The sequence below is a fragment of the Synchytrium microbalum genome, assembly GCF_006535985.1.
Source record: "Synchytrium microbalum strain JEL517 chromosome Unknown SmJEL517_scf0048, whole genome shotgun sequence".
Classification (NCBI taxonomy): domain Eukaryota; kingdom Fungi; phylum Chytridiomycota; class Chytridiomycetes; order Synchytriales; family Synchytriaceae; genus Synchytrium; species Synchytrium microbalum.
Genome location: NW_022158397.1, coordinates 106,745 through 129,939, shown reverse-complemented (window position 1 = coordinate 129,939; position 23,195 = coordinate 106,745). Strand labels below are relative to the sequence as shown.

Genomic DNA, 23,195 nt, shown 5'->3' with positions numbered 1-23,195 from the left:
GAGCTTGGTAAAGCTACTGCCACACGTTTATACTAAATAAATTATACACGTATGATGAATAAAAGGACAAGACAGAAGTTCAACATACCTCGCGATACCTTTGGCCGTCCGACTACTTTGATGGGTTGTAGCGATGTTGTGTCAAATGCCGTTACAAGAGTAGCAGGATCCAGTGGCGTCTCTTGATCGTATAGGTATGCATTCACGCGATAATTTGGTATGCCCGTCAAGTCCTCTTTGAATGTCCGTTCAATCACATAATCCAATAAATCTTCGACTATATTAGTTTTGGGAAGAAAGATGCGATCTGCTCTCGTGCCCTCGACGTGTCGAAAATCATTATTGCCATCCGGCTCATACAGACGGACCCAAATCATTACTAGCTCCTGGGTGGCCATGATGATGGGTGAATATATATGAAAAGTTTTAAGTTTTGTACGTTTTTACGATTTCAGAAAAGGCAGCAACTCACAACACCCACACAAGCTCACGACAGACGCGTCATTTATTACATTCTTATTGCTGTTGTATTCTTGGATCTTTCAAATTCGCGTCTTCGTGTTCGTGGTATCTCTTGCTTGTCACATTCGCGTCTATTTTCTTCTTCAATTTTGCATGATTATGACCAACCACACAGCCGAGCTCTTCAATCGATACCTCATATCAGGAGAACAATCTGCATGACCGTTAATGCCGCTCATGCGAAACCACATTCAAATTTGATGTGCATTGCAGAGTGTATGTACAGTTTGAGGACCAAGAAGAAGGATGTTGATCAATGTTGATATATCGCAGCTTGATTTGTCGAGGTAGAAGGGGGTTAAGAGTGTATATATTTTTTTGGCAAGGGCGTATCTCTACATAAGCATACATTACGTTTCTGTGACATTTGGATTGTATTCTGCTTTCTTTGTTTTGGCTTTCGGCATTAATTACTGGTTGACATTTTTGGGGAACAAGCACGTTCAGGTATCTTCGGAAGTGGAGCCCTTCAATGCTTTCCTTCAATGGGATATCAAGCCTCACTAACTGGTTTGAATCAAACCGCCTTGTCCTGGGTTTTTTTTTTGGCTACTTGCATCTTTGTCTCCAAATTAATTGAACACCAAAAGTCGCCTTGGTTGGTACATTTCAGGTGTTGATGTTATATCGTATGCAATAACCTCAAGTTCACAATGTTTGCTTGTAGGTTCATCAGGAGAAACCAAGCTATTCTCAGAGGTAATTGGATTAAGAGAGTCTGCGTTTGATGGGCTCAGTTATCCAAGTATCGTGGGAAGGCCGTGATATTCCTCTCTCTGGGGATGAACAGCAGGGCCGGATAAACTAGTTTATCCGGCCTTTGGATGACTATAATAACTTGAATGGTATAAATTGCAGGGAAGGAATGTACCATTTGACTAGGGGGGCTATTGAAGTAGGACACGTCGAATCGAATGAGGGAATGTGATGTATAGAGGCAATTAAATTTACATCCACGTTTTGTAGCAGATGTCAGGAATGCTTTGCGTCAATACATGTTGTTGGCTTTGAGTTCCGAGAGACAGAGTTGAGAGAATAGCCAATTGCTGATTCTCATCATTTGAATTCGAATCTTAAGGTCTTTCACCTAATGGTCCTCGAAACCTTCTTCAAGGATCAACCTAAGATCGCTAAAAAATGTGTTTTAATATTGAGCTCTTACAGACTCAAACAACAAAACCAATACCAACAGTTTAAGTGACAGAACCCACTCCGTTTACGAGCGGGTTAAGATTCCTGTAATATTGATTGGGAACACTTTCATCGTGTTTTTTATCCGTCCAGACACTCCTTCACTCTATTCTTTTCTACAAACACACAATCAGAAGCAGTCAGACAAGCTACTAGATCATCAAATAGTTTCTTGCCTAATGGCATGCTGGTGAAAGAGATGAGACCTTGAGAGGTCAACAAACTGTGATTCTTCTTATTGGGTTGTTTCTGCAAGAAGTTGACGGGAGGTATCTTACACTGGAAGCTGCCTAGAAATCCCAGCTGACGACACTATTACGCGTCGTAAACTGTTTTCAACTGGGTTTGATCGTGCTTACTGCTAGTCAACTGAACACATACGATGCTTGTTGTGTAAAACAGCAATAAAACGGCCAATCTTCACCAATACTAATCTTTTGTGTCTAGCGTGTGAGGAATATATATAACTACGGGGTATTATATCTACTGCGTGTGATAGCGCAGATCCACGCACTCACAACAACATTTTTGACCAAACATATTCACATATCACAGCTAGGCGATGGCACCTAAAACAAAGAAGGAAGCAGCAGTTGTAGTTCCCGATGCAGAAGAGTCTGATGAAGAAGTTGAGGACGTTGAGATCACTGGAGCTGACGAGAGTGACAAACCTAGTGAGGGACTTGACAATGCCGAAGTAGTAACAAAATATCAAACTAGCGCCAGAGTGGCTAACGGTAAGTCATATTATATTTCATTTCTACTATCTGCTGTTTTGTTACATTCGCCTTGAACTGTAAACATTTGTGGTTTTTTTTCCACGCACCTTGTTGGAAGCTCTTTACGTGCATCAACGCTCAAATCGAGCTCAGTGTGTTGGGATAGATCTGATTTAATGTATACAACGTTGAGAAATCATCCAGCTAGTTATGGATGGATGTACTTCGATGTGTACATAGTCACGCTTGGTTACTTGACAAAAAAACTCGACTCGACACACGCACCCTTATCCATCACTTCCCTCTAGAAACATTAAAGAAGATAGTCGAAGCTGCTGTAGAAGGAGCCAAAATCTTGGATTTGTGTACGCTGGGTGACAAGCTGATAGAAGATGGTGTAAAGACGGTTTATAACAAGGGCAAAATTCCAAAAGGTAATACCCCACTTTGAGATACACATATGAATCCATTTTTCGTCTATATTTATATTCGAAATCACGCTCTAGGCATTGGATTTCCCACCTCGGTTTCAAAGAATCAACAAATCTGCCATTTTTCACCCCTTCCCAGTGACCCTGAAGCATCGCTAGCTCTGGTCAATGGCGAGATGGTTCGAATCGAATTGGGTGTACATGTAGACGGTTTCTTGGCCCAAGTAGCTACTACTCTAGTTGTTGGTGCAAGCAAGGTGAGAACACAATTAAGGGTGATACTACAAGTATTCAAGAGGCTCACACACAGTCATGTAACAGGACAAGCTCATTACTGGAAGACAGGCTGATGCTTTGCAGGCTGCTTATGTAGCTTCAGAAGCAGCTATTCGAACACTCAAACCAGGACGCACCAATGTTGAAGTCACGGAAATCATTCAAAAGGCTGTAGAAGAGTTTGAATGCAAGCCTATTGAAGGTTTGTTCGCTCCTCTTTATATCTTTGCTTCTTGGATTTTGTTCTGAATGGACATTCGATGCTGAAACATTACAATTCTAGGAATGCTCTCACATCAAATTTTGAGGAATAACATGGAGGGAGAAAAGCAAATCATCCTAAATCCAACAGATCAACAGAAGAAGGATAGTGAGAAGCAGACTTTTGCAGAGGGTGAAGTGTATGTTGCCTACTCAGCTTCATCAACCATAATCGACTTCTGATATTTTGGTTTCTCGATAGATACTCGATTGACATCTTGGTTTCTACTGGAGAAGGCAAGCCCAAGGCTGCCGACTCAAGAACGACTATATATCGCCGCAACCCTGATCAAACATATCAGTTGAAGATGCAAACGTCGCGAAAAGTGTTGAGTGAGGTATGTATAATTACTGCTTGCTCATTTTCCTACAACTGTTGTTCTCCTTGTATCTTCAGCATTTATGTCGATAATGATTTACCTACTCAATATTTCCAACGATATTTCATTGAATATCCCACCACTTCCATTTTACAGGTCAAATCTCGATTTGGCTCATTCGCATTCAACCTCCGTCATATGGAAGATGAAAAAAAGGCACGTATGGGTATTTTGGAATGCGCTAGGGTAGGGGTCGTAGCTCCGTATCCCGTCTTGTGCGAAAAGGAAGGTGAATTTGTGGCCCACTTACAATTCACAGTCTTGTTGTTGCCCACTGGTCCTCTTCGAATTACACATTTCCCTTGGGACGCTTCACTAGTGAAGTGTGACAAGGAGATTAAGAATGAAGAGCTCAAGGAATTATTGAAGACTTCAGTACGACCGACCAAAAAGTCAAACAAGAAGAAGAAGGTAAATGCCAGAATTCACTCTCGAGAAATTTGTTGACGTCGCTCGTTCGGTTTTTTCCTCTTCAGTATCTGACTCCATGTTCTTGCGATTGTAGAAGACCACCACGGGCACGGAAGAAGAGGAGGAATAGTCAAAAAATGTAGCAAATAACCAAACACTCTTCGCCAAATAACAATTTTACTTTGTGCATACGCACTGATTTGCATTTATTTTTATTTGTTACAGTATTAGATGGGGTTGGACCATTTTTGCAAAGATCCGTTGATTTCAGCTCTTATTCGTTGCAAGGTGTGAGACACTTCGGTAAATACATGCGGCTGGCGATCTACAAAATGAATTTTCGTAACATTGTAACATATCCTGCCAATACCTACATGAAGTAGTAGAATTGAAGCTGGTTTTGGAAAATGCAAAATGCCGTAAAGAGCTTACTCGAAATGAACGCTCCATCCCAGCTTCCGATGTCTTTAAGCTTGGGGTGCTCTCTCAGAATGGCGATGTCCAAGTTTCTACATGCTTGCTCAATCATCCAGAATGTAGTTCCTTCCAGTACAGTACCGACAGGAGCAGTCATGACGGCGGGCCTCCCATTCCTTTTGCAAAGGACATAGAAATTGGAGCTGAGTCCTTCAAAAAGTTGCATGTCTTCGTCGCGTAGAATCACTTCCGTTATTGGAGGTTTGAGCAATGCTTCCTGTACAGCTCGGTCCTAGTAATATGTTGATAACCTTGAGGAAAAAGAAATCCACAAAGCACATTAAAGTGTTTCTCTGACCTTGACCCATTGAGTACCCTTCACGGTTGGATTCGATCGCGGCCAACCAGAGATGATAACCTCACAGTCACTCTCTGCTACTGGAGTAAATGGCTGCACGAAAGCAACTAGTATCGGTAGATTGTTCTATGTTTGTGTAATCAGCTACCTTCTTGGTCTTGAAAAGGACTCTAGTACAACTAACCTGATGCGATAGTAACAGAACGACACGTAGTTCAACATTTGGTTGAGGCCATCTAGAGCATGCTCTTGGGATGACAGCTGCAAGTATATCACGTATAGCCTTTTCCAAATATTGGGGAGACTTGAATGATGCCAGATCGATCGGAAACGAGAATTTCTGCGAGGAGGATATAAGCCTCCTGATATGTACATCCAGAGTCAGGGCTCTAGTCTTTGATACGGTTCGAAGGGCCGTGTAGACTCCATTTGGGAAGGATTTTAGAAACGATGCAGGTGACAGCGATGTTTCAGCATTTTCCACTACCGATATTGGTAGTCCAGGTCGATACGTAGCTACTACAGACATTGGATTTCTGATGATCTGTGTTATTGAAAAGAACTTTAGTCACGTATGTTAGTATTGTCAAGTTTCTGGATTTCCCAAAACTTTTGAAAACCACAATTGTGCAAGAAGAGCCACCATCCAGTCACGGTGACAGCCCCTCTCTGTAGACTGGGGCGTTGAAGGTGCGTACCTCTCCTAGCTTTGAGCGACCGCTTGGCAAATCTCTCTGCAATTCTTGTTTTGAAGATTTTTGAGATTTGGTGAAGTGCTGAAATGACAATTGTTTAACTGACGTACAGGAGAAAACCCGAATATTTGTCTTACTACTCTCTTTAAAGAAAAATGAGCTCTTCTCGCCGCAAAAGACCAGCTGTCTCGGAGGAAGAACAATCTGATCAATCGAATGGGAAACCTCTGACATTATTCACACCTGTGCCGAATGCCAAAGTCGTAATAGTACATAAAATGACAAAGATCGACACCCTCAAGCAAATATATGGAGATACCGTCTCTGTGGTGGATGTCACGAGCAAGAGCTCACTGCCATACGTCAAGTTCTCCCCATTCTACCCATGGAAGGATGGGATACCAATAGCTACAGATTCATCAAAGACAGCCGTGTCGGTAGAAGGTATATGGCAGGGATTGAAGGTCTTTGAGAACGAAGGAATCTCTACAAAGCACCTGCAGAACGACACAATGCAGAACGTGAAACGATCTGCTACAAGATTACGTGGTAAAGTATTGGGACACTCAGCAACTGTCACGGATGAGATTACTCTACTGGAGTATATCGATGCACGGAAACAAATCTATCTGCCAGCGTACAAGTATGTCTTAGGTACGGCGTCTTTAACTTGAACCGTTAGCTTATGTGCAATTCTTTTTTATAAATTCTGTTTCAATTAGACAACTATCTGCAGAAGGAAGTGGCCTTACTTGCCAATATGGTGCGAGAACTGGACACCACTCTCTGTCTAAAGGACTACACGACGAACTCTGACGTAGACGACGTAACACAACCGTTAAGCCATGCCAGCCTTATAGCCGCCTACATAAAAGGTCAATGGCCAAATTAGCACTGGCATGCTGTAAAGGATATACACCGGCATTTGCTAATTGAGGTCTTTGCTCTCCCAAAAGAATTGACAATAAAGCGGCCGCTGAAAGCGAACGCGTCCTATCAGAATATTTACACCATATTCACAAATGATGGATAATGCTTGTATTTTGGGCTGTTGGACCATTCGATACTTTTGAATACAATATATTCTTATCGTTTGACTCAATGATATATTTAATACAACTTCGTCAAACTCACCCAAAAATGAAATTTTCAGACAAGGCGAGACGATGAGCCATACGTTCTGCGGCCTCGACCTTTGTTACAACCTGTTCGGTACTTCCTGCAATCCACCTCCTAGAAAACCCGTACTTGTAGATACAAGTTATATCGATAGATCGTCTAACTAATGCTTCTTCCAATAGCCTCCTTCGAACAAAGCAATCATAAGAGTATGAATCAGTTGGGGCAGCTGCAGTTATTAGGTTATCAAGTGCCTCTTCCGATAGCGTTTCCTCTGACAAATATTGGATGATATATGGATCTATAGGACAAACTCGTATGGATTCTACATTTTCGTGTTTGCTCCTGACAAGATTGTCGAGTGTGGCGAGCTTGTCTGGATATAACTGTCGTGGTGGACATCGTTTGATTGCCAAGCAGCTGGCGAGGAATTCAATGTTGGTTTTGACATTTAGGATGTGTAGACTATTAAATCCTTGTTCTACTTGCATCACCTTATACTTGACAATCAAGTCAATGTCTCCAGTATAGTGAGTTCCTACTTTGTTATCCATAAAGTATAGGCGTTCACATTCTGGTCTATGGCCCGGATGGAAGTATATTTCAGTCGCTACGGATGGTGGCTGCCTATTCAAGATATTATTGGCGATTGGCAATCCAAATCGTAATTGATCAAGCCATTCCATGAAGTGAATTCGGACTGCGATACTTGATCCAGTTTCATAAGTTGCCATATATGACTTGTCTCTATAATGGTTAATTGTTTATAATTATTAATAATGACAAGTTAAATGAATGGGTTTGTTGTAATGGACGGTTTTGGCGATTGAGACAAGATGTAATGGGGGGTTTGTTGCTGCATGCTTACATGGTGGACTCAGTCGATTTGACCGACTGGAAATCGAAGATGACTTGAGGGGAGAGGCTTGACGGGTCATGTCTGAGTTCCAAGGAAGACACGAACAAGGACAATGGCCGTCCTACGGTTTGTTCGTCCAGTATCGGTTTTATGACCAGTTTTGATTTTGAGGACGAGTTTGCCTTGATCTAAACGAGAAGGATTAATATGCGAAAGGAGCATACCGAGAAGTATATGGTGTGAATACCTTTGCGAAAAAGGCATGAGGTGCCACGTCCAAGAATTTCTTGGAAAGGCGACGGAGGTAATAGATTTCGACGAAAGGAAGGTACTCGATAACCTCGGCAAGAACAGTCTCTAATGTAGAAGGGGGCGGTGAGCACACTTTGAATGGTCAACAAATGTGTCTTGGCGGCCTGAACCTGGCAGATCGTCCATAATCTGGAGAGAAGGCACTAAAGATATTGCACGATACTAAAGCTGCAGATGGTATGTTCCTATAGGAAATGTCGTTTACCGTCTCGCTGCAATTTGGATTTGCGGTTCCTATTGGAAGCGCGACAACCAGGGAACTGTGGTTAATGAAGGCTTCCTTTTAGTCACGTATGGCCACTCATAAGAAGCCTACCAATGATTCTCCTGCTGCTGCCTCAAAAACCGCCGATCCACTCTTGAAATCTCTCAAATTACGAGGTATGAATTTGTTATCCAAGCCGACATGAACTTGCGCTTCACTGCCCACTTTGCATTTGAATTATCTTTACTTGAATTTTATTCAAACTGATTACACGTTACAATTATGCTGATGTAACTGACAACACGCTCATCTGTTACCCCGCCGTGTGAATGTTACCCACAACAGACCCCAAAATTCGCTCGTCTCGTGGCAATTACTTGCTAATCGCTACACTTACTTCTAGTCGGACAATTCAACTTGCTCAACTTTCATGACCCTGGAAAGCCTTGTTATGGTCGTTCTTACACCCAAGACGAAGTTGATGGCAAAGTCGAGTGGACAAGCCAGCAACTACGAGCTATGAGATGCCATGTTGTAGGTTTTGAGGAGGTCTGGTCTCTTGCTCCTCTAAAAGCTGCAATAGCAAAATCAGGCATCTATCCAGACAGCTACTCCCTTGTTGGTCCTGGTGTTGATGGAAGCAGGCCTGCTGGTGCGTGATTTTGGAGGATTCGCAATTTGTGACGTTTCTATTGTCAACTCTTCTACCAACCGTTCTAGTTGCGCTACTCAGCGTCTTCCCAATCGTCGAGACTGACTATTTCGATGACTTTCCCCCTGAAGTTATCTTGATTTTCGGAGAGAATGGAATCGATCTCCCCATTAAAAAGTTCCAACGTGGTGTACTACGCTGTGTCGTGAAAATGCCAAACGATCGTCTCGTAACGTTCTTTGTTGCCCATTTGAAAAGCAAAAGACCGATAGTCACTATTCAAGAACGAGACGATGCAAAAGCATCTGCTATCGGATCCGCTCTTTCCTTAATCGTCCGATCTGCGTAAGAGCTTTAAAACCCAAACTGAAGTTACCAACAAATGGATGTATTTCTAAATTCTCTTCCTTACTTTTATAGAGAATCTGCCGCTTTACGGTGTTTGGTCATTGATGAAACTGACGGTAGACCTCAACATTCGAAAAGGAAGGGTGCTTCTTCTCCAGGCAAAAGTGGTGACGAACAGGAAGAGGAACAGTCAACTAGTGCTGCCGGAGTCAAGGCTACGACAATAGTATTGGGAGACCTGAATGAAACGGTGCACTCGACTAGCACAGAGATTGTTACCGGCACTAAACCTTTCAAGAAACTGCCGTAAGTTACATATGCGATTACCCTGTACCTCTTATTACGTTGAAGGTTTAATATTCTATGTATCATCTGTTTAGATTCTGGGTGAAGCAGGTACATTGATGACAGCGGTGTCACTCGTTTGTTTCGCATTATAAATTAAAACGTCCGCACCCCAGAATGTGTATAGAAACATGCTCTCTAGCACGAATGACGTCCAGGTGAGGTCTTCGGACAGAGACGTCACATATTCCCATATTTTCAACGGAAGGTACGATGTGCTGGATCACATCCTAGTGTCGAACGATTTGATACGAAGCAATCCCCTACACATTGGTTATGTTCAGTTGCTTCACCATTTAAATGATCATTTGATTGACGCTACGTTAAGGTAAATGAATTCTGTACGTAATTTCTTGCGAGAATTGCACGTGACGAAGAATGCTGAATGCCTCATTTTGGATTAGCGAGAGAGATGATTGGGGAGAGGGTGTGTTGCGGGCCGACGGTGATTCCCATTGGAACAAGTCGAAATATACCAGTGGTGCGTATTCCAGTAAAATTACTCGATTTGAAAAGACCACAAGAAGTAGTAATCTCAGTATCCACACCCTGATTTAATAGATCATGGTCAATGTGTGGCACTAATCAAACTATTTCCGAAGGGCCAGAATGGGCAAAATCGATTTGTTGCCAGGAGAAAAGAGGGTGCAGAGAATGCGGAAACAAATGACGAAGGGCTGGACGATGCTGATGAATTGGATTTGCAATATCACAACAAGCTACGAATTTGATGCAAAAAATTCGTAATCATCGCAACTGCTTCATTCGTCCAATACCTTGTAAAAACATTAACATGCACAGATCGGTACGGTAGTGAACGAGTTGTCGGCGAAGGGATGGACTAGACTATTGGCAGAACATCACCACAGCAGAAGACCAGCGACAAGGACAAGGACATCAGCAGCACAGTTTGCAACAGTTCAAGATTTTCTCATAACGCGGTTCTGGATTTCTCATTTTGCAATAATTAAGTTGTCAATCAGAGTTGGTCTTTCCCAGCGGTTGGACCTCGGTACCTGGAACAATGGTGGCTTTGTCGTTCGCGTTCTTTTTTGCATTTTGGACGAATTCGACCAAGTAGACATGGCCAAAAGGACGGCATAAGGTGGAGCCCCTGCTATTTTTGCATTCTGGAATTTATGCTAGAGGTATAGGAACTCAGCTACTCCAACATCTGCTACGTTTGCGGCAGAAACCAAACCATGCAGGAAGAGATTAAGAAGGTGATCACCAGAGAAGATATCAAAGGTGCGCAATATTTCACCTCAGCCGAATCTTAATATTATATTACTACGTCACAAGTCTAATTGCTTATTATCATCAGGCTGGTTCGGAGCCCCACTCCATAAAAATAATAGGGAATTTAACACGAGATTGTTTGACGAACTGGTTGCAAGAGCTACTGATCATGCTGCAACGTCACAGGATACTAGGCAAAGCATTCCATTGCCTCACTCGCACTCTGTAAGTTGTCGTTGTCTAGTTACTAGAGTTGGCGATTTGGACTAATTGTCCCATCCCGATCACGGCACAGACAATCAAACTCCGGCTGACTTCGCTGTACATGCTGCTACCACTCGAAAATCCAGAAGTCGATAATGTGCTTCCTCCACAAGGGCTGCTAATCGACGAATTGCTGTTGCAGAAAAGACACAAATCCCAGATCCACGAATCTGTCGGCACCATAGATGCATTTTATTCAGCCTCATCCTCAAATCAGTCTATATATCGTGACGGATCCAGTCGGAAATTCTGTAATGGGCCAGCAAAGATCCGTACAAACTCACAGGGAATATCAATCGACCTACAGTTGTCAATCTGCTCCCCTACACACAAGTTTGCTACTGCAGATGTCGTGAGTTGGAAGGATTCATTGACAGGAAAACATGTCGATTTTGTTCAAGACCTGGGTTCTGACCTCATGTATACTGCCCGACTCACTCGTTTATGGGAGGATGAAGGGCCCGTACGATATGAGCTGAATGGCGTGCTGTCGGACAGCACTGACGAAACGGATAGTGTGTCCTCTGCGTTTCGTAGATACACGATGGACGCAGTGGAGAGCGCAATTATTGTTACTAATATGGAAGGCACAATTATTGAGTGGAACTCCTCAGCTGAAGCTTTATATGGGTACAGCAGGTCCGAAATGCTTGGAAAAACAGTGACAGACGTATTGGTCCCGTAAGTATAATGGTGTTGATAATAAAAATCTGAGGACGAAAACAAACCAATTGAAATCTTGCTTCATCACTTAGACCTAACGATGGGATTGAGAATTTATCTCTGGATATTATGACAAACCTCAACCAAGGTAATGCCAACCGCAAATTGAGACCCAAGGATTGTTCTAGACCGTTTCGTGAACTTTACAGGGAAATCGTGGAGTGGTTCCTTTCTCTGCCATCGTAAAGATGGGTTTATTTCTTCGGTCCGTGTGACGGATGTTCCGATCACGGATCAATATGGACAACTCATAGGCATTCTTGGGGTGAGCAGTTGTGCATCGTTAATTAGGCCATTTTCAACATTTCGCTGACTATGCAATCGCAGACGTCCTATGATAACTCTGATTTTGAGAAAGCCATGCAAAGGCTCACATTCATGAGAGACAATCTTGAGCTTTTGGTATCGCAACGAACAGCAGAATTGGAACGAGCTAACGAGCATTTGAGAAATGAGATTGTTGAGAGAGTCAAAGCTCAAGCAGGCCTCGAACTAGGTATAAAGTGCGTTTTCGAATTGTTTTCAGGATCTTGACTGACGATTACACTATTCCACATGCAAAAAGTTTCGTTGGCTTTACGCAAAACCGGAACAAGTGCAGCCATTGTAGACAGCAGTATGTGAAGTCCACTCGAGAATTGTCGAAAAACTCCTTTCTGACACTTTCGCCTTCATCACAGATTGGACAATACAATGGATGAACGATTCATTATCTAGAGCAACGGGAGTCTCTGAAGAGAGCGCTGTGGGCACCAGTCTTCTCGATTTCATAATAGAACGCTCTGGAGACAACTGCAGTAGAATCGTCTTGTCTCAACAAGACGACAAGTGTTCTGACTCGGACTCCAACCCGTCGAATCCTGAATATTCTCCCTTATTTGGTCAGTTTCCTCCCCGATCACAGACGTCCGACGTCGGCTCCGTCATCAGCATATTACGAAACGCAATCACAAACAATCGACCTATCGAAGCCGAAGTGTTGCTCAAGGTCAGTAATACTTTGATGGCGTCCAAAAGCTGCACATCAAAGTCTCACTCAAATATTTCTAGTCTGGGGATCCAAACAGTCCTTGGTCTTGGCACGTGTTGGATGCTACAATGATAGACAGTAGCACTGATTCACCCACCGCAGTTGTAAGGCTTCTTGAGTTTGTTTCGAAATTGAGTGTATGGGGTTTGAACACATTCCTGTTACAAAGGTTGTGCTTCAAGATATCGGACGTTTGAAGCTGATTGAGCACGCAACGATTGAAGCAAGTCGTCTCAAGACTGAATTCATTACCACAGTAAGCAATTGTGTAAAACTCGCCTTTTGAACGCTCTTCCTTCCCTTGCTCATATCACCTTCTCTAGATGTCACACGAACTTAGGACGCCACTTAATGGAATTCTGGGAGCGACGTCTACAGTACAGTCAAATGTTGAACGCACAGAGGATCCCGCAACTTTGAATTTATCAGAAATTCGTGAATCAATGTCCATAGTATGTGTTATTTGAAATCGGAACGACTGGGCTCAAAGTTCTAATATTCGTATGAATTAGATTATGAGCTCGTCGCAATTGCTGCTTAGTCTGATCAACAACGTGTTGGATGTGCAGAAGGTCATTCAGGAGTTGCATGTCATTTCAATAAATTGCAGCATCCTAACAAGTATTTTGGTAGATTGAAGCAAAAAGAATGGAAGTTTCCTTATCCAAGATGTCCATACTGGCAAAGCTCTCCAGCTCTTTGAGGATTGTTCAGCCTATTGCAAACATACGTGGTATTCAGCTAGCAGGTGAAGTAACATGTCTTTCTATTCAAACGATTTTACCATTTTCAATATTTATTCATCCATATCATTTAAAATTATTTAGTCACTATTGGTAATGAACTCCTGCATCTCAGTAGTAGCAATAGCAGTAGAGCAGTAACAGGTGGGAATGGCCGTGTTGTCCATCTCAAGGACGATTCAGGAGATATGTCGGTCTATCTCGAGCCAATGCAGTCCCAATGTCAGCATGGCGCGAATGCCCTAAAAGTGCCTGAGACCATTGTTGTTGATGGCCCCAAAGTCGTCCAAATTTGCATAAACTTGCTTGCAAATGCCATCAAGGTTAGTGTGTGAGTCCAAAACTTTTCAAAATGATTCTTTCTCGCAACATATTCTTTTCTAGTTTTCCCCTGACAATACAGTCGTGCGATTGACTGTGGAAACTGTTATGGTTGGTGAGAAACCTTATTTGGTTATAACGATTTCAGATCAAGGCAAAGGCATTGAGGTTAGCAAACGGCGGCGCCTCTTCCAACGATTTGTTCAAGTGACGTCGTCGGGATCTGGATCGGAATCTCGGCCGAGCGGGTAATTTTTAATTTGCTTACAGCCTGTCTTCGAATTAATTCGATAAGCAATACTTACCTCAACTTTGTGTTAGCTCGGGTCTGGGGCTCTCCATATGCAAGAGTCTTTCTGGCATGATGCATGGTGACGTTTGGATTCACGGAGCCGAGACTGAACGTGTGAAAAAACTGCTGGGAGGAAAGCCCGTTGGAGGTTGTGAGTGCTGTGACGTCGAATTGCTTGAAAAAGCTGGTCTTAAGCAGAAGCAGCGTGGATTCCCTGGAGCCCACTTCTCCTTTATGATACCGTACGGGGAAGAAAGAGTGACTCGGGAACGTACAGCATCCAAAACGGTGTTTCGAGTGCCAACTGCTACTGTCGTCGACGGAATGTATGTCCACGAAGCTAGAATACGTAAACTGGGCCGGCTTTCGAAAATACTGGTAGTTGATGACGATGTGTAAGTGATTTTATATTGCACTGACATCAACTAGAGCGGTTTCCAATCTTTTCTTTTACTTTAGTGTAAATCGAAAAGTACTTTGTCGAATAATTCAAGGAATAATTAGCAAAGACTCCACTGTGGTAGTCGAGACCGCTGAGAACGGTTTGGAGGCCCTGCAAAAAATGCAAAAGTCCGAATTTGATCTGGTATTCATGGGTAGGTCCTTCTAAGCTGAGAAGCGTGCATTGTATAGCGCCTATAAGCTGAGAAGCGTTCGTCGACCTCATACTGATCTTGTCTCGAGCTGGCAACTTCTAACGTCATCTCCCTTTAGATGTTCTCATGCCAGTGATGGACGGCCTCACAGCTGGTAAAACGTACATTGACCAACATACGGAGGGGCCCAGAGCTGTACTGGTTGCACTTACAGCTAACGCCCTATCTGGGGACATTGAAGCCACTTTTCAATTTGGACTCGACTGCCACTTGACCAAGCCAATTACTGTATCCAAAATAAAGAAGGTCTTCCAGCTCTTTGGAGTCAACGAGTCCGAGAATTGAAACCTGAATCCCATGCAGCTCGATGTGCATTACCTGTGGCAGTTAGTACCTGACGTGATATGTAACTATGTATACACTAATACCTTTATTACTAATTAAAATAATTTGGATTTAATATTCTCCTCGTTATTGAAGTTTGGTGGTTGTGGAGTGGCAGGGCTCCCATCCGCGTCCAAAATTTATTTGAACAAAACTCTTCACACAGTTAAAGACGAGAGGAAAACGACAAGAATGAACGTTCACAAAGTAGCACAGATAGGCTTTGGACTGCAAGCCCGTGCTTATGAGCTAGCAAGGCCATCATATCCTCCTGCAGTTGTGAATTACGTGACAGAAAACTTTCTAAAGAATGGCACTACCAAGGAAGTTTTAGACCTAGGCAAGTTTGGACCTGAGTGAAGAATGAGTTTGCTATTTCATCGATACCTTGTATGGTTGACACTCGCTGTCCAAGTTTTGCTCGTAGACATTTCATCAAAAATATCAACATTTCAGAATTTGGGACACTCAGCTAACAGTCATCGTATTGTTTCTGAAATAGCTGCCGGAACCGGTAAATGGACAAGGCTGCTACCCAAGGATCTCAAACGAGTTGTCGCGTTGGAGCCGTCGGCCGAGATGAGAGCCCAATTCAAAATCATCCTAAACGACGTCGATATATTGGACGGAACAGCTACGTCGATACCATTTGCAGACAACTCATTCGACCTCATCACAGTAGCTCAGGTCAGTTTTGCATCGATGGTGCGTTATTACTAATAAAATCTTCGAGACTAATTCTTTGAGGTAATAGGCCTTCCACTGGTTTAGCAACATAGAATCACTAAGGGAGATGCACCGTGTACTCAAGCCTGCCGGGAGTGTCGCTCTGATATGGAATATGGAAGATCAACGGACGCCTTGGGTGAGGAGACTGAGAAAAGCATACGAACCCTATGATGGCGCAACACCACAATACAGAATGAACTTATGGCGTCCTGTGCTGGAAAGTACCGAATTCAAAGCTTTATTCACTCAAAAGAAGGAGGTGCAATTCACGCACGAGGTTCTGTGCTCTCGGGACATTGTCTGGAATCGAGTGTTGTCAAAGTCGTATATATCTGTTTTGCCTGAGAACGAGCAGGCCAAGCTGAAAGCTACTGTAGAAGGTATTATAGAGCAGCCGGATGTCGAATGGAAGGACGGCGTAGTTAGCTTCCCTTATACAACTGACGTGGTGAGCTTCACAAAGCTCTAAGTTGTAAGCTTGCAATGTCCAATCTCCACGTCATCATAAAAGGAAATATCAAATGAAATTTAGTAATTTATAAGCTCGCCAACTGCCAAACGAAGTTGGCTATAAAAATTTAAATATCGAGGAAGCAAGCAATTGATGAGATCTGCCTACGCAAACATTTCGTGACAACTAAGAATACAACGCGTCCGAATGTCCGACGTGCCTTTACTATAAGTACGAAATTTTTACATACCCTGTCCTGCTCGCTGGTTTTGTGAGCTCTTTCAACGGTCGTCGGCGTTCGTACTTCAAACTCGAAATTATTGACCAGCCAAGAACCGCATCTTGCCAGAAAAACAGTAAGGAATTGTTCTGGACTACATTCAAACTCACGTGTATATGAAGCTAACAGTTGCAATTACTTGTACCATAGACATGGCACAAGTAGGCCTTTCAACATATTCAAAGGAAATTCTCGAATCATTCAACGCTGTAAAAGATCCCAACACGGATACAAATTGGGTTCTATATAGGTAATTTTGCATTTTTCAAGCAATACTTTTGATCGAATTTGGCCCTTGTGGCCTGGTCGTGTCGCGGAACTCGTCTGCATCAAGTTTTGATGAGCCCACAAGTCAAGAATTGTCGCCCATTCCATTATGGTACATTTGCTGACATGAATTAATCGCCATTTGACTATAGTTACGACAAGGATAACCAGCTCAAGCCATTCGGTTCTGGTGATGGCGGCCTTGAAGAACTGACTGACGAATTCAACTCGTCAAAAATACAATATGCATTTACAAGAGTAGTAGAACCCATCTCTGGTCTTCCGAAAATCGTCATGATAAACTGGTGCGGTGAAGGTGTACCGGTTAGTAGGAAAGGGCTATTCAACTCGCATGTAAATGACATCCAGAGATTCTTTACGGGTGTACATGTGGCAATCAACGCGAGATACGAAGAAGACGTGACCGCCAAATCAATAATGAAGAAAGTACAAGACTCGAGTGGTGCCAAGTACAGCATCCATCAGAAAGGAGGAGCAGAAAATCTTCAACCAGCCCCGAAACCTGTTGCAACAGCTCCTCCTCCAAAGCCTGTAAGTTTAACTTCTCTGGATTGGCGTTTTGACTATATGGATCTCACACGTGCCACTTCTTCATCAACCTTGTAGACGCCTTATTCTGGAGCCTACTTGAGCAAAGGAACCACGGCGTCTGTACCAGCAGCACCAGCAGCGCCCAGCATACCATCAAGGCCCACTCCAGTAAGATTCTCTCAACGACCTGTCAATAACTGTACCGATGAGAATTTGTCAAATCTTTGCGAACAAGCCCATAACTTATCTGACTTCCAAAACTAGGCTCCTGCAGCTTCCCAAGCACCACCACCTCCTGCAGTAAATTCATCCTCAACAGTAGCACCGCCCCCACCAAACAGAAGGAATGATGCCCCAGTTGGTGAGGATCTAGAACGACAGATTCGCGCTAAATCGAATTTTCACCAGTTTTGCAATTTTATAGATGATTTGCTGGATGGTGATAGAAAACGTATAGCTGAACGTGAACGCCGTATGCGTGATGATGCTGAGCAGCGGGAACGAGCAGAGCAGGAGCAACGAGACCGAGATGCTCGTGAAGCTGCTCAATCCACCAGTGCTGCTTCGGCGGCGGCACGTCAACGAGAAACAGATTCAAAGATTTCTGTTGCTCCACCCGCTCAAGCATTGCCTGCTAGACCTGTAAGGCGAAAATACGTGACGGTCATGTTGGGTTTTCAATTTGGTTGTAACCTATGCATTTCTCATATAGGCACGACCAGCTGTAGCGTCACCGCCTGCCAAGACTGCTACTGCCCAATACAACTATACGCCTGAAGAATCGAATGAAATAGAATTAGTGGAAGGTGACCTCATTACAAATATTGAACAGGTTGACGAACAATGGTGGCGAGGGACAGTCAATGGGAATACAGGCCTTTTCCCCAGTTCGTATGTGACAATAAATGATCCATCAAGGCCATCTACACCACCAGAGATCGCTAGTCGCCCAACTGCAGCAATACCAAAAGTAGCCGAAGTGGTAGCTCCTCCGCCAGCTCCAAGGCCAGTGGTAGCTCCTCCAGCTGCTCCACCACGACCTCAAACCAAGACTGCTATTGCTCAGGTTAGTTGCCTTTGTTGTACTGTTGCACTCGTGTGCTTCTCAAACATGCTGAATTCTTCCCTCTTGTTTTCCACAGTATGACTACGAAGCATCAGAAGATAACGAGATTTCCTTCTCTACGGGAGATGTCATTGAAGACGTTGATACTGAAGTTGATGAGATGTGGTGGAAGGGAAGGGTTAACGGAACAACAGGGCTGTTCCCTGCCAATTACGTAGAGCTTCAGTAGGTAGTTGTAATTCTGTTGCGATGATATGAATATGTAGATTTTACCAACAAAAATACTGCAGACTACATTCTATTCTAACATGATGCTATTATGTCACATGTGATTTATGTATATCATTTACTATTATTTACGGTATGCAATGATGCCAGTTAAATTTACTGTGACTTGCAAATTTATAGCTCAAAAGCATGACTTGTTAAGCTTTGATATGCACTTAAAGCCATTAAAGTGATGCCTAGCAAATTTGCAAGCCACACCAACAGCTTTGTAGCAAGTGTTGCAACAGCCAACCATGAGGGATCATGCTCAATCAACCAGTCTTTGGCATATATGATGGCCGTGGCACCATCGAGGTGCAGGAATGGCACTGGAGCCATATTAATTACAAACAGTGACAATGAGGTCGTTATAAAATATCTATAAGGTGTTGTTTGTAAGTATGTGGTAAATTCAAAGGGGTTCAGTTTCCACTTTTTCATACCTTAGAAATCGTTCTAGTATATACGGAAAATGTAATGGTACATATTTTGTGTACAAGGTGCCTACACGAACTAGGGAAACGATTCGTGTGTTCAGCAACAAGAAAATGCCTTCTTCACTTGAACAAGATTTCCTTACTGGATTCCCATATCTCCACTGGATCCATCAAAAGATACAGAGATTGTTCTGGTTCCAGCAGACTCGGTAGAGCCGTGACTATACCAAGCCGAACAACACGAATCCGAGGATGTGGAATATGAGGCATCATGCAAACATCGCATGCACTAGTACACGGTGCAGCAGTTTTAACTATGTCTTGTAACATGAGACAAGCTTTTTTATCTTCATCCTCTGCATCGACAAAACATGTATATTCTGATGTTCCCAGTGGATGTTGAGTGGTTACGCTTGTACAGCAATCCGTTTTGTTGATATTCTCTTAAAAAAAAATGCACAAATTAAAACACACATTGATCAGTGCGATTTGTGTGAACTTTGTTCCTTCATAAAGTTCAGAATGACTTCATACCTCTTTCCGAAAGATTAATGCAATATGAGCTCGGCTTGAACTTTCTAGCCAAAGCTTCCTCCCAATGCCGAAACCCAGGCGAGAGTAGTTCTCCATCGACACTTTGAATAATATTTCCTGGCCACAAGTACCCATTTAAAGATGATTGATCCCATATATCGAGCACTACGACACCCTCTTCAAGTCTAGTAAATATAAGACCTAGACTACACAACAAGACAGATGCTAGTACGGCTGTGACTAGATTATGCCATACACCAGCACAAACGACTCGTAGCCGTGATAGAGCGCTTTTACCGTCCAGCTCATCCTGTGACAAGTCTACGAATGCTGAAGGCCAAGTCAGGAACATTGCAATTCCTGAAGCATTGACTGGGACGTTCTCTGATACAGCAGCCAATGCGTGGCCCAGTTCATGGATTAGCATGGCGAGTAGTAGTGACGGGATCAAATAGCATACATTCCATAATGGAGCGTTGACGCCCGGAATAATTATCGACATTAAACTAGTCGAGCTTCCTTCAGCCAGAGGAGCTCCTACAGAGTAAACACCCAGAGTCCAAGTAGTCTTTATAGAATTGACGACATCTGCAGTGGCCCACAAGGAATGCATGGCAGTTGCATAGAATGCCACGAATCCAACCAGGGCAGTCGACACTCCTATAGAAAACCAGGCCTGCCAGAAGGATCTAAATAGCGTTCCATAGGAAACAAATGTCTTATTCCAGCCACGAGTCGAGTATCTAACCCAACAAAATGGCGTTGTATAAGTCACAACGTGCTCCGGAACTGTCTTTGTGTTGATGTGGGCGATGGGCAAGATGACACTAGGGGAGTTCTTGCCAGTGATATAACTAATTATAGCTTGTTGTATTGGCAATTGGATGGTTTGAATGGCCTACAAGTCCATTAGAAGAGTTAGCGTCAATTGAGAAATAAAGCTATTTGATCAACTGTGTTTTACGGGATGATTGAGCTCGATATGACGGATCAGTATATGTAGAAGCGACCACGCAATCACATAGCAGATTCCTACTTGCCACGCGGCCATGTCATGAAGGCAGCAGGATCCTAGCTGGCAGTCGCTGAGACAGATAGTTTCCACATTTAACACATACAGAGCCTAAACCCCAAAAAACACGTTCGCTTGTGAATTGTTTCGATATTGCGATCTTGACAACGCTCGTGCAATTATTACATAGCAGAACTTTACATTTGTACAGGGTTACTTTGTTTACATTACAGCAGCGATTTTGACCAGCTCAATCATCCTCAATAACAATAAAATCCTGATATTTTAGAGTAGATGCTTCTTTCGGTGGTGACGATAACGGTTTTGATGGACTTTGCTTTTCATTGGTTTGTTGTTTGCTTTTTTGTTTGTTGGGTTCCTCCTGAGATGAAGTAGTTTGTTGAGTTCTTGCAGAGTTTGATGCTCCACTTTGTTGTGACAAAGATTCTCCAGATGAACACTCTTCTGGTTGGTCTTGTTGAAATCTGGAAAGTCGAGCTTCAGCAATGACAGATCGTTGATCGCCTATAAAATTTTGTTAGGACTGATCAGTGAAGAATACGACGGGTTTAAACAGTTTTCAGGTAGTGAAAGTGATGCGTAAATGCCCGAATCAATGCGTAACAAGTCGGAAAACACAGGGTTTAACTCTCGTCCCTTACCATCACCAGTTGCATCTATAAACAGCTCTTCTCCTCCTAGAAAATGGCCTCCAGATGATGAACCACCACGTCCACTATATTGACATTCAAAATGAGACTTCTGTCAAAACGATGCACAACTTTCAAGATTCGGACATTGAGAAACACACAAAGATACACACCGACCCTTTCCACGAGCTCTTGTTACTGACTTTCCTCTTGCAGTGCTCGTTCCACGACTCGAGCTACCTCTGCCTCGAGTAGAGCCTCGATCTCGAGCGGCTGTTGCTGTCCTAGTGTCAAAAAAACATGGTACAATCAGAGGCGAATTCAAAATTGTAAAACACGCCATCGTGTCCAAATAGCGATGAAATGCACCAAATTCCGCAGTATTTCATGCTAGAATCTCTTGTTTCGCGATGAAGAAAACAAAAGCACTGCACATGCAGCGACAGATTATGACAGTCTTACTCGGGATTCAGTCGAGACCATAGATTACCAGACTGATTAATGGCCACAGCCTGAGGTGGTAGTGTCGTCGGGGCCCGTCCTTTTGAAGCAAAATAGTGGAAAAGTCAGGAAATCGCAACATGCCGATTTTTGTTTTCGTGCAGTTTGTCGACCTCTTCGCGTAATTGTTTCCGTCGAGGAGCCCGTGTCGCGACTCCGCAGCATTGTGTCCTTCTGACCACGGCCTGCTACCAGCAACTGATTCCGAAAATGTAAAAGTCAAACTGAGGTCTGTTATTGTTTTAAGAAAACGAGAATTAGGGAAGAGGCGAACAATGCTCCAACACGTTTTATCGCGAAGGTAAAACACTTTCAAGACTTTCAAGTGATATTTGATATTTTTCATTTTTCGCGATTGACGCGTGGGATCTCCAGTCTTGCCATTACTCCTCGCTCTGTCGCGCGGCGGGAGGATGTTTGGATTTTAGTCCCAACTCGCAACTTGCTCGTGAAATAGTGAGATTCGAGAGAGGCCACTACAATCTTCAGTGCAATGCATGTGATGAGGCAACGATCCTTTGGTACATGCAACTCAGTGATTGAAGGCGTAAGTAAACTTTGAACGAAGACACTCTTCCGACCAGCTGCGGTAAGCGGATAAGGACGACGGTCTGAATGAATCAATTAGGTATAGATGTAGTTTTACGCCTCCCCGTTGTCGTTTAAAGGATTCACAATGGCAGATAGCACACCAAATGTAACATCTCCATTTTTTGTTTTGACAATTGGCTGCCACGATGCGATGTTGATCGCTCGTATTGAAATGATGATTTAGAATGGTTACGAGACACTTGGCAATGAGAAAGATTGGCCTTCATCCTCATACATACCAAACTTCACGTGATTATTGCATATGGTTGCCGGTTTTTGATTTTGGGTTTTCGGTTGAGAGACATATATGCCGCACAGTCTCAACAGATCTCACAACCAATAATTCGTGGAAATCGACCATATCTACTCTCACGTTATTTCAAGCTTGGATTCAAGTGACTTCCAAGAAAGTGGGCGGTATAATTTTGTTATCTTTCAAGCAAAACAATTCGACAGTTCTCTGGACGGAAGGCCAGATCTCGACGAGACAAGTAAAGCATCTTATCAAATGGCTATAATGTCAGCCCGTGTTACTGCTCCTGCAGTAGATCCTCTCTCCAAGGTCATGTCTTCTTATCTTGTTCCAAGGTACAGTGTTTATTCTGTTTTCTTGATTTCATCAGCAGATCCAACGATCAAAGACCAATAACCGAAATTTTACTACATTCTAGCACGCCAAATGCTGTGGAAATCCCGGATCTACCCTTAGAACTTCTTCTATACCTCACCCGCTTCTTCATTGTGAAAGACTTGCTAAAGTTGAGG

General features: G+C 43.2%; 4 protein-coding genes across 4 annotated transcripts; all 4 read left to right on the top strand.

Annotated features, from left to right (window-relative positions):
* Positions 1–2,275: 2,275 nt before the first annotated feature.
* On the top strand, positions 2,276–4,321 carry SmJEL517_g05382 (uncharacterized protein; the record flags this gene model as incomplete). The annotated part of the gene is made up of 8 exons (XM_031171308.1): positions 2,276–2,450; positions 2,741–2,866; positions 2,939–3,120; positions 3,185–3,341; positions 3,423–3,540; positions 3,603–3,738; positions 3,877–4,191; positions 4,286–4,321. 8 exons carry the CDS (start codon positions 2,276–2,278, stop codon positions 4,319–4,321), a joined length of 1,245 nt encoding a protein of 414 aa, XP_031022721.1.
* Positions 4,322–5,816: 1,495 nt separating this feature from the next.
* Positions 5,817–6,553, top strand: SmJEL517_g05381 (uncharacterized protein; the record flags this gene model as incomplete). Its single annotated transcript, XM_031171307.1, has 2 exons — positions 5,817–6,315; positions 6,384–6,553. 2 exons carry the CDS (start codon positions 5,817–5,819, stop codon positions 6,551–6,553), a joined length of 669 nt encoding a protein of 222 aa, XP_031022715.1.
* Positions 6,554–8,244: 1,691 nt separating this feature from the next.
* Positions 8,245–10,232, top strand: SmJEL517_g05380 (uncharacterized protein; the record flags this gene model as incomplete). Its single annotated transcript, XM_031171306.1, has 8 exons — positions 8,245–8,332; positions 8,560–8,808; positions 8,877–9,153; positions 9,229–9,462; positions 9,537–9,552; positions 9,618–9,829; positions 9,906–9,982; positions 10,063–10,232. The coding sequence occupies 8 exons, from the start codon at positions 8,245–8,247 to the stop codon at positions 10,230–10,232; spliced, it is 1,323 nt and encodes a 440-aa protein (XP_031022716.1).
* Positions 10,233–15,285: 5,053 nt separating this feature from the next.
* SmJEL517_g05379 (uncharacterized protein) lies at positions 15,286–18,667 on the top strand (the record flags this gene model as incomplete). Its single annotated transcript, XM_031171305.1, has 10 exons — positions 15,286–15,449; positions 15,573–15,780; positions 15,848–16,202; positions 16,704–16,803; positions 16,973–17,372; positions 17,448–17,540; positions 17,637–17,733; positions 17,797–18,014; positions 18,085–18,438; positions 18,515–18,667. 10 exons carry the CDS (start codon positions 15,286–15,288, stop codon positions 18,665–18,667), a joined length of 2,142 nt encoding a protein of 713 aa, XP_031022737.1.
* Positions 18,668–23,195: the final 4,528 nt, after the last annotated feature.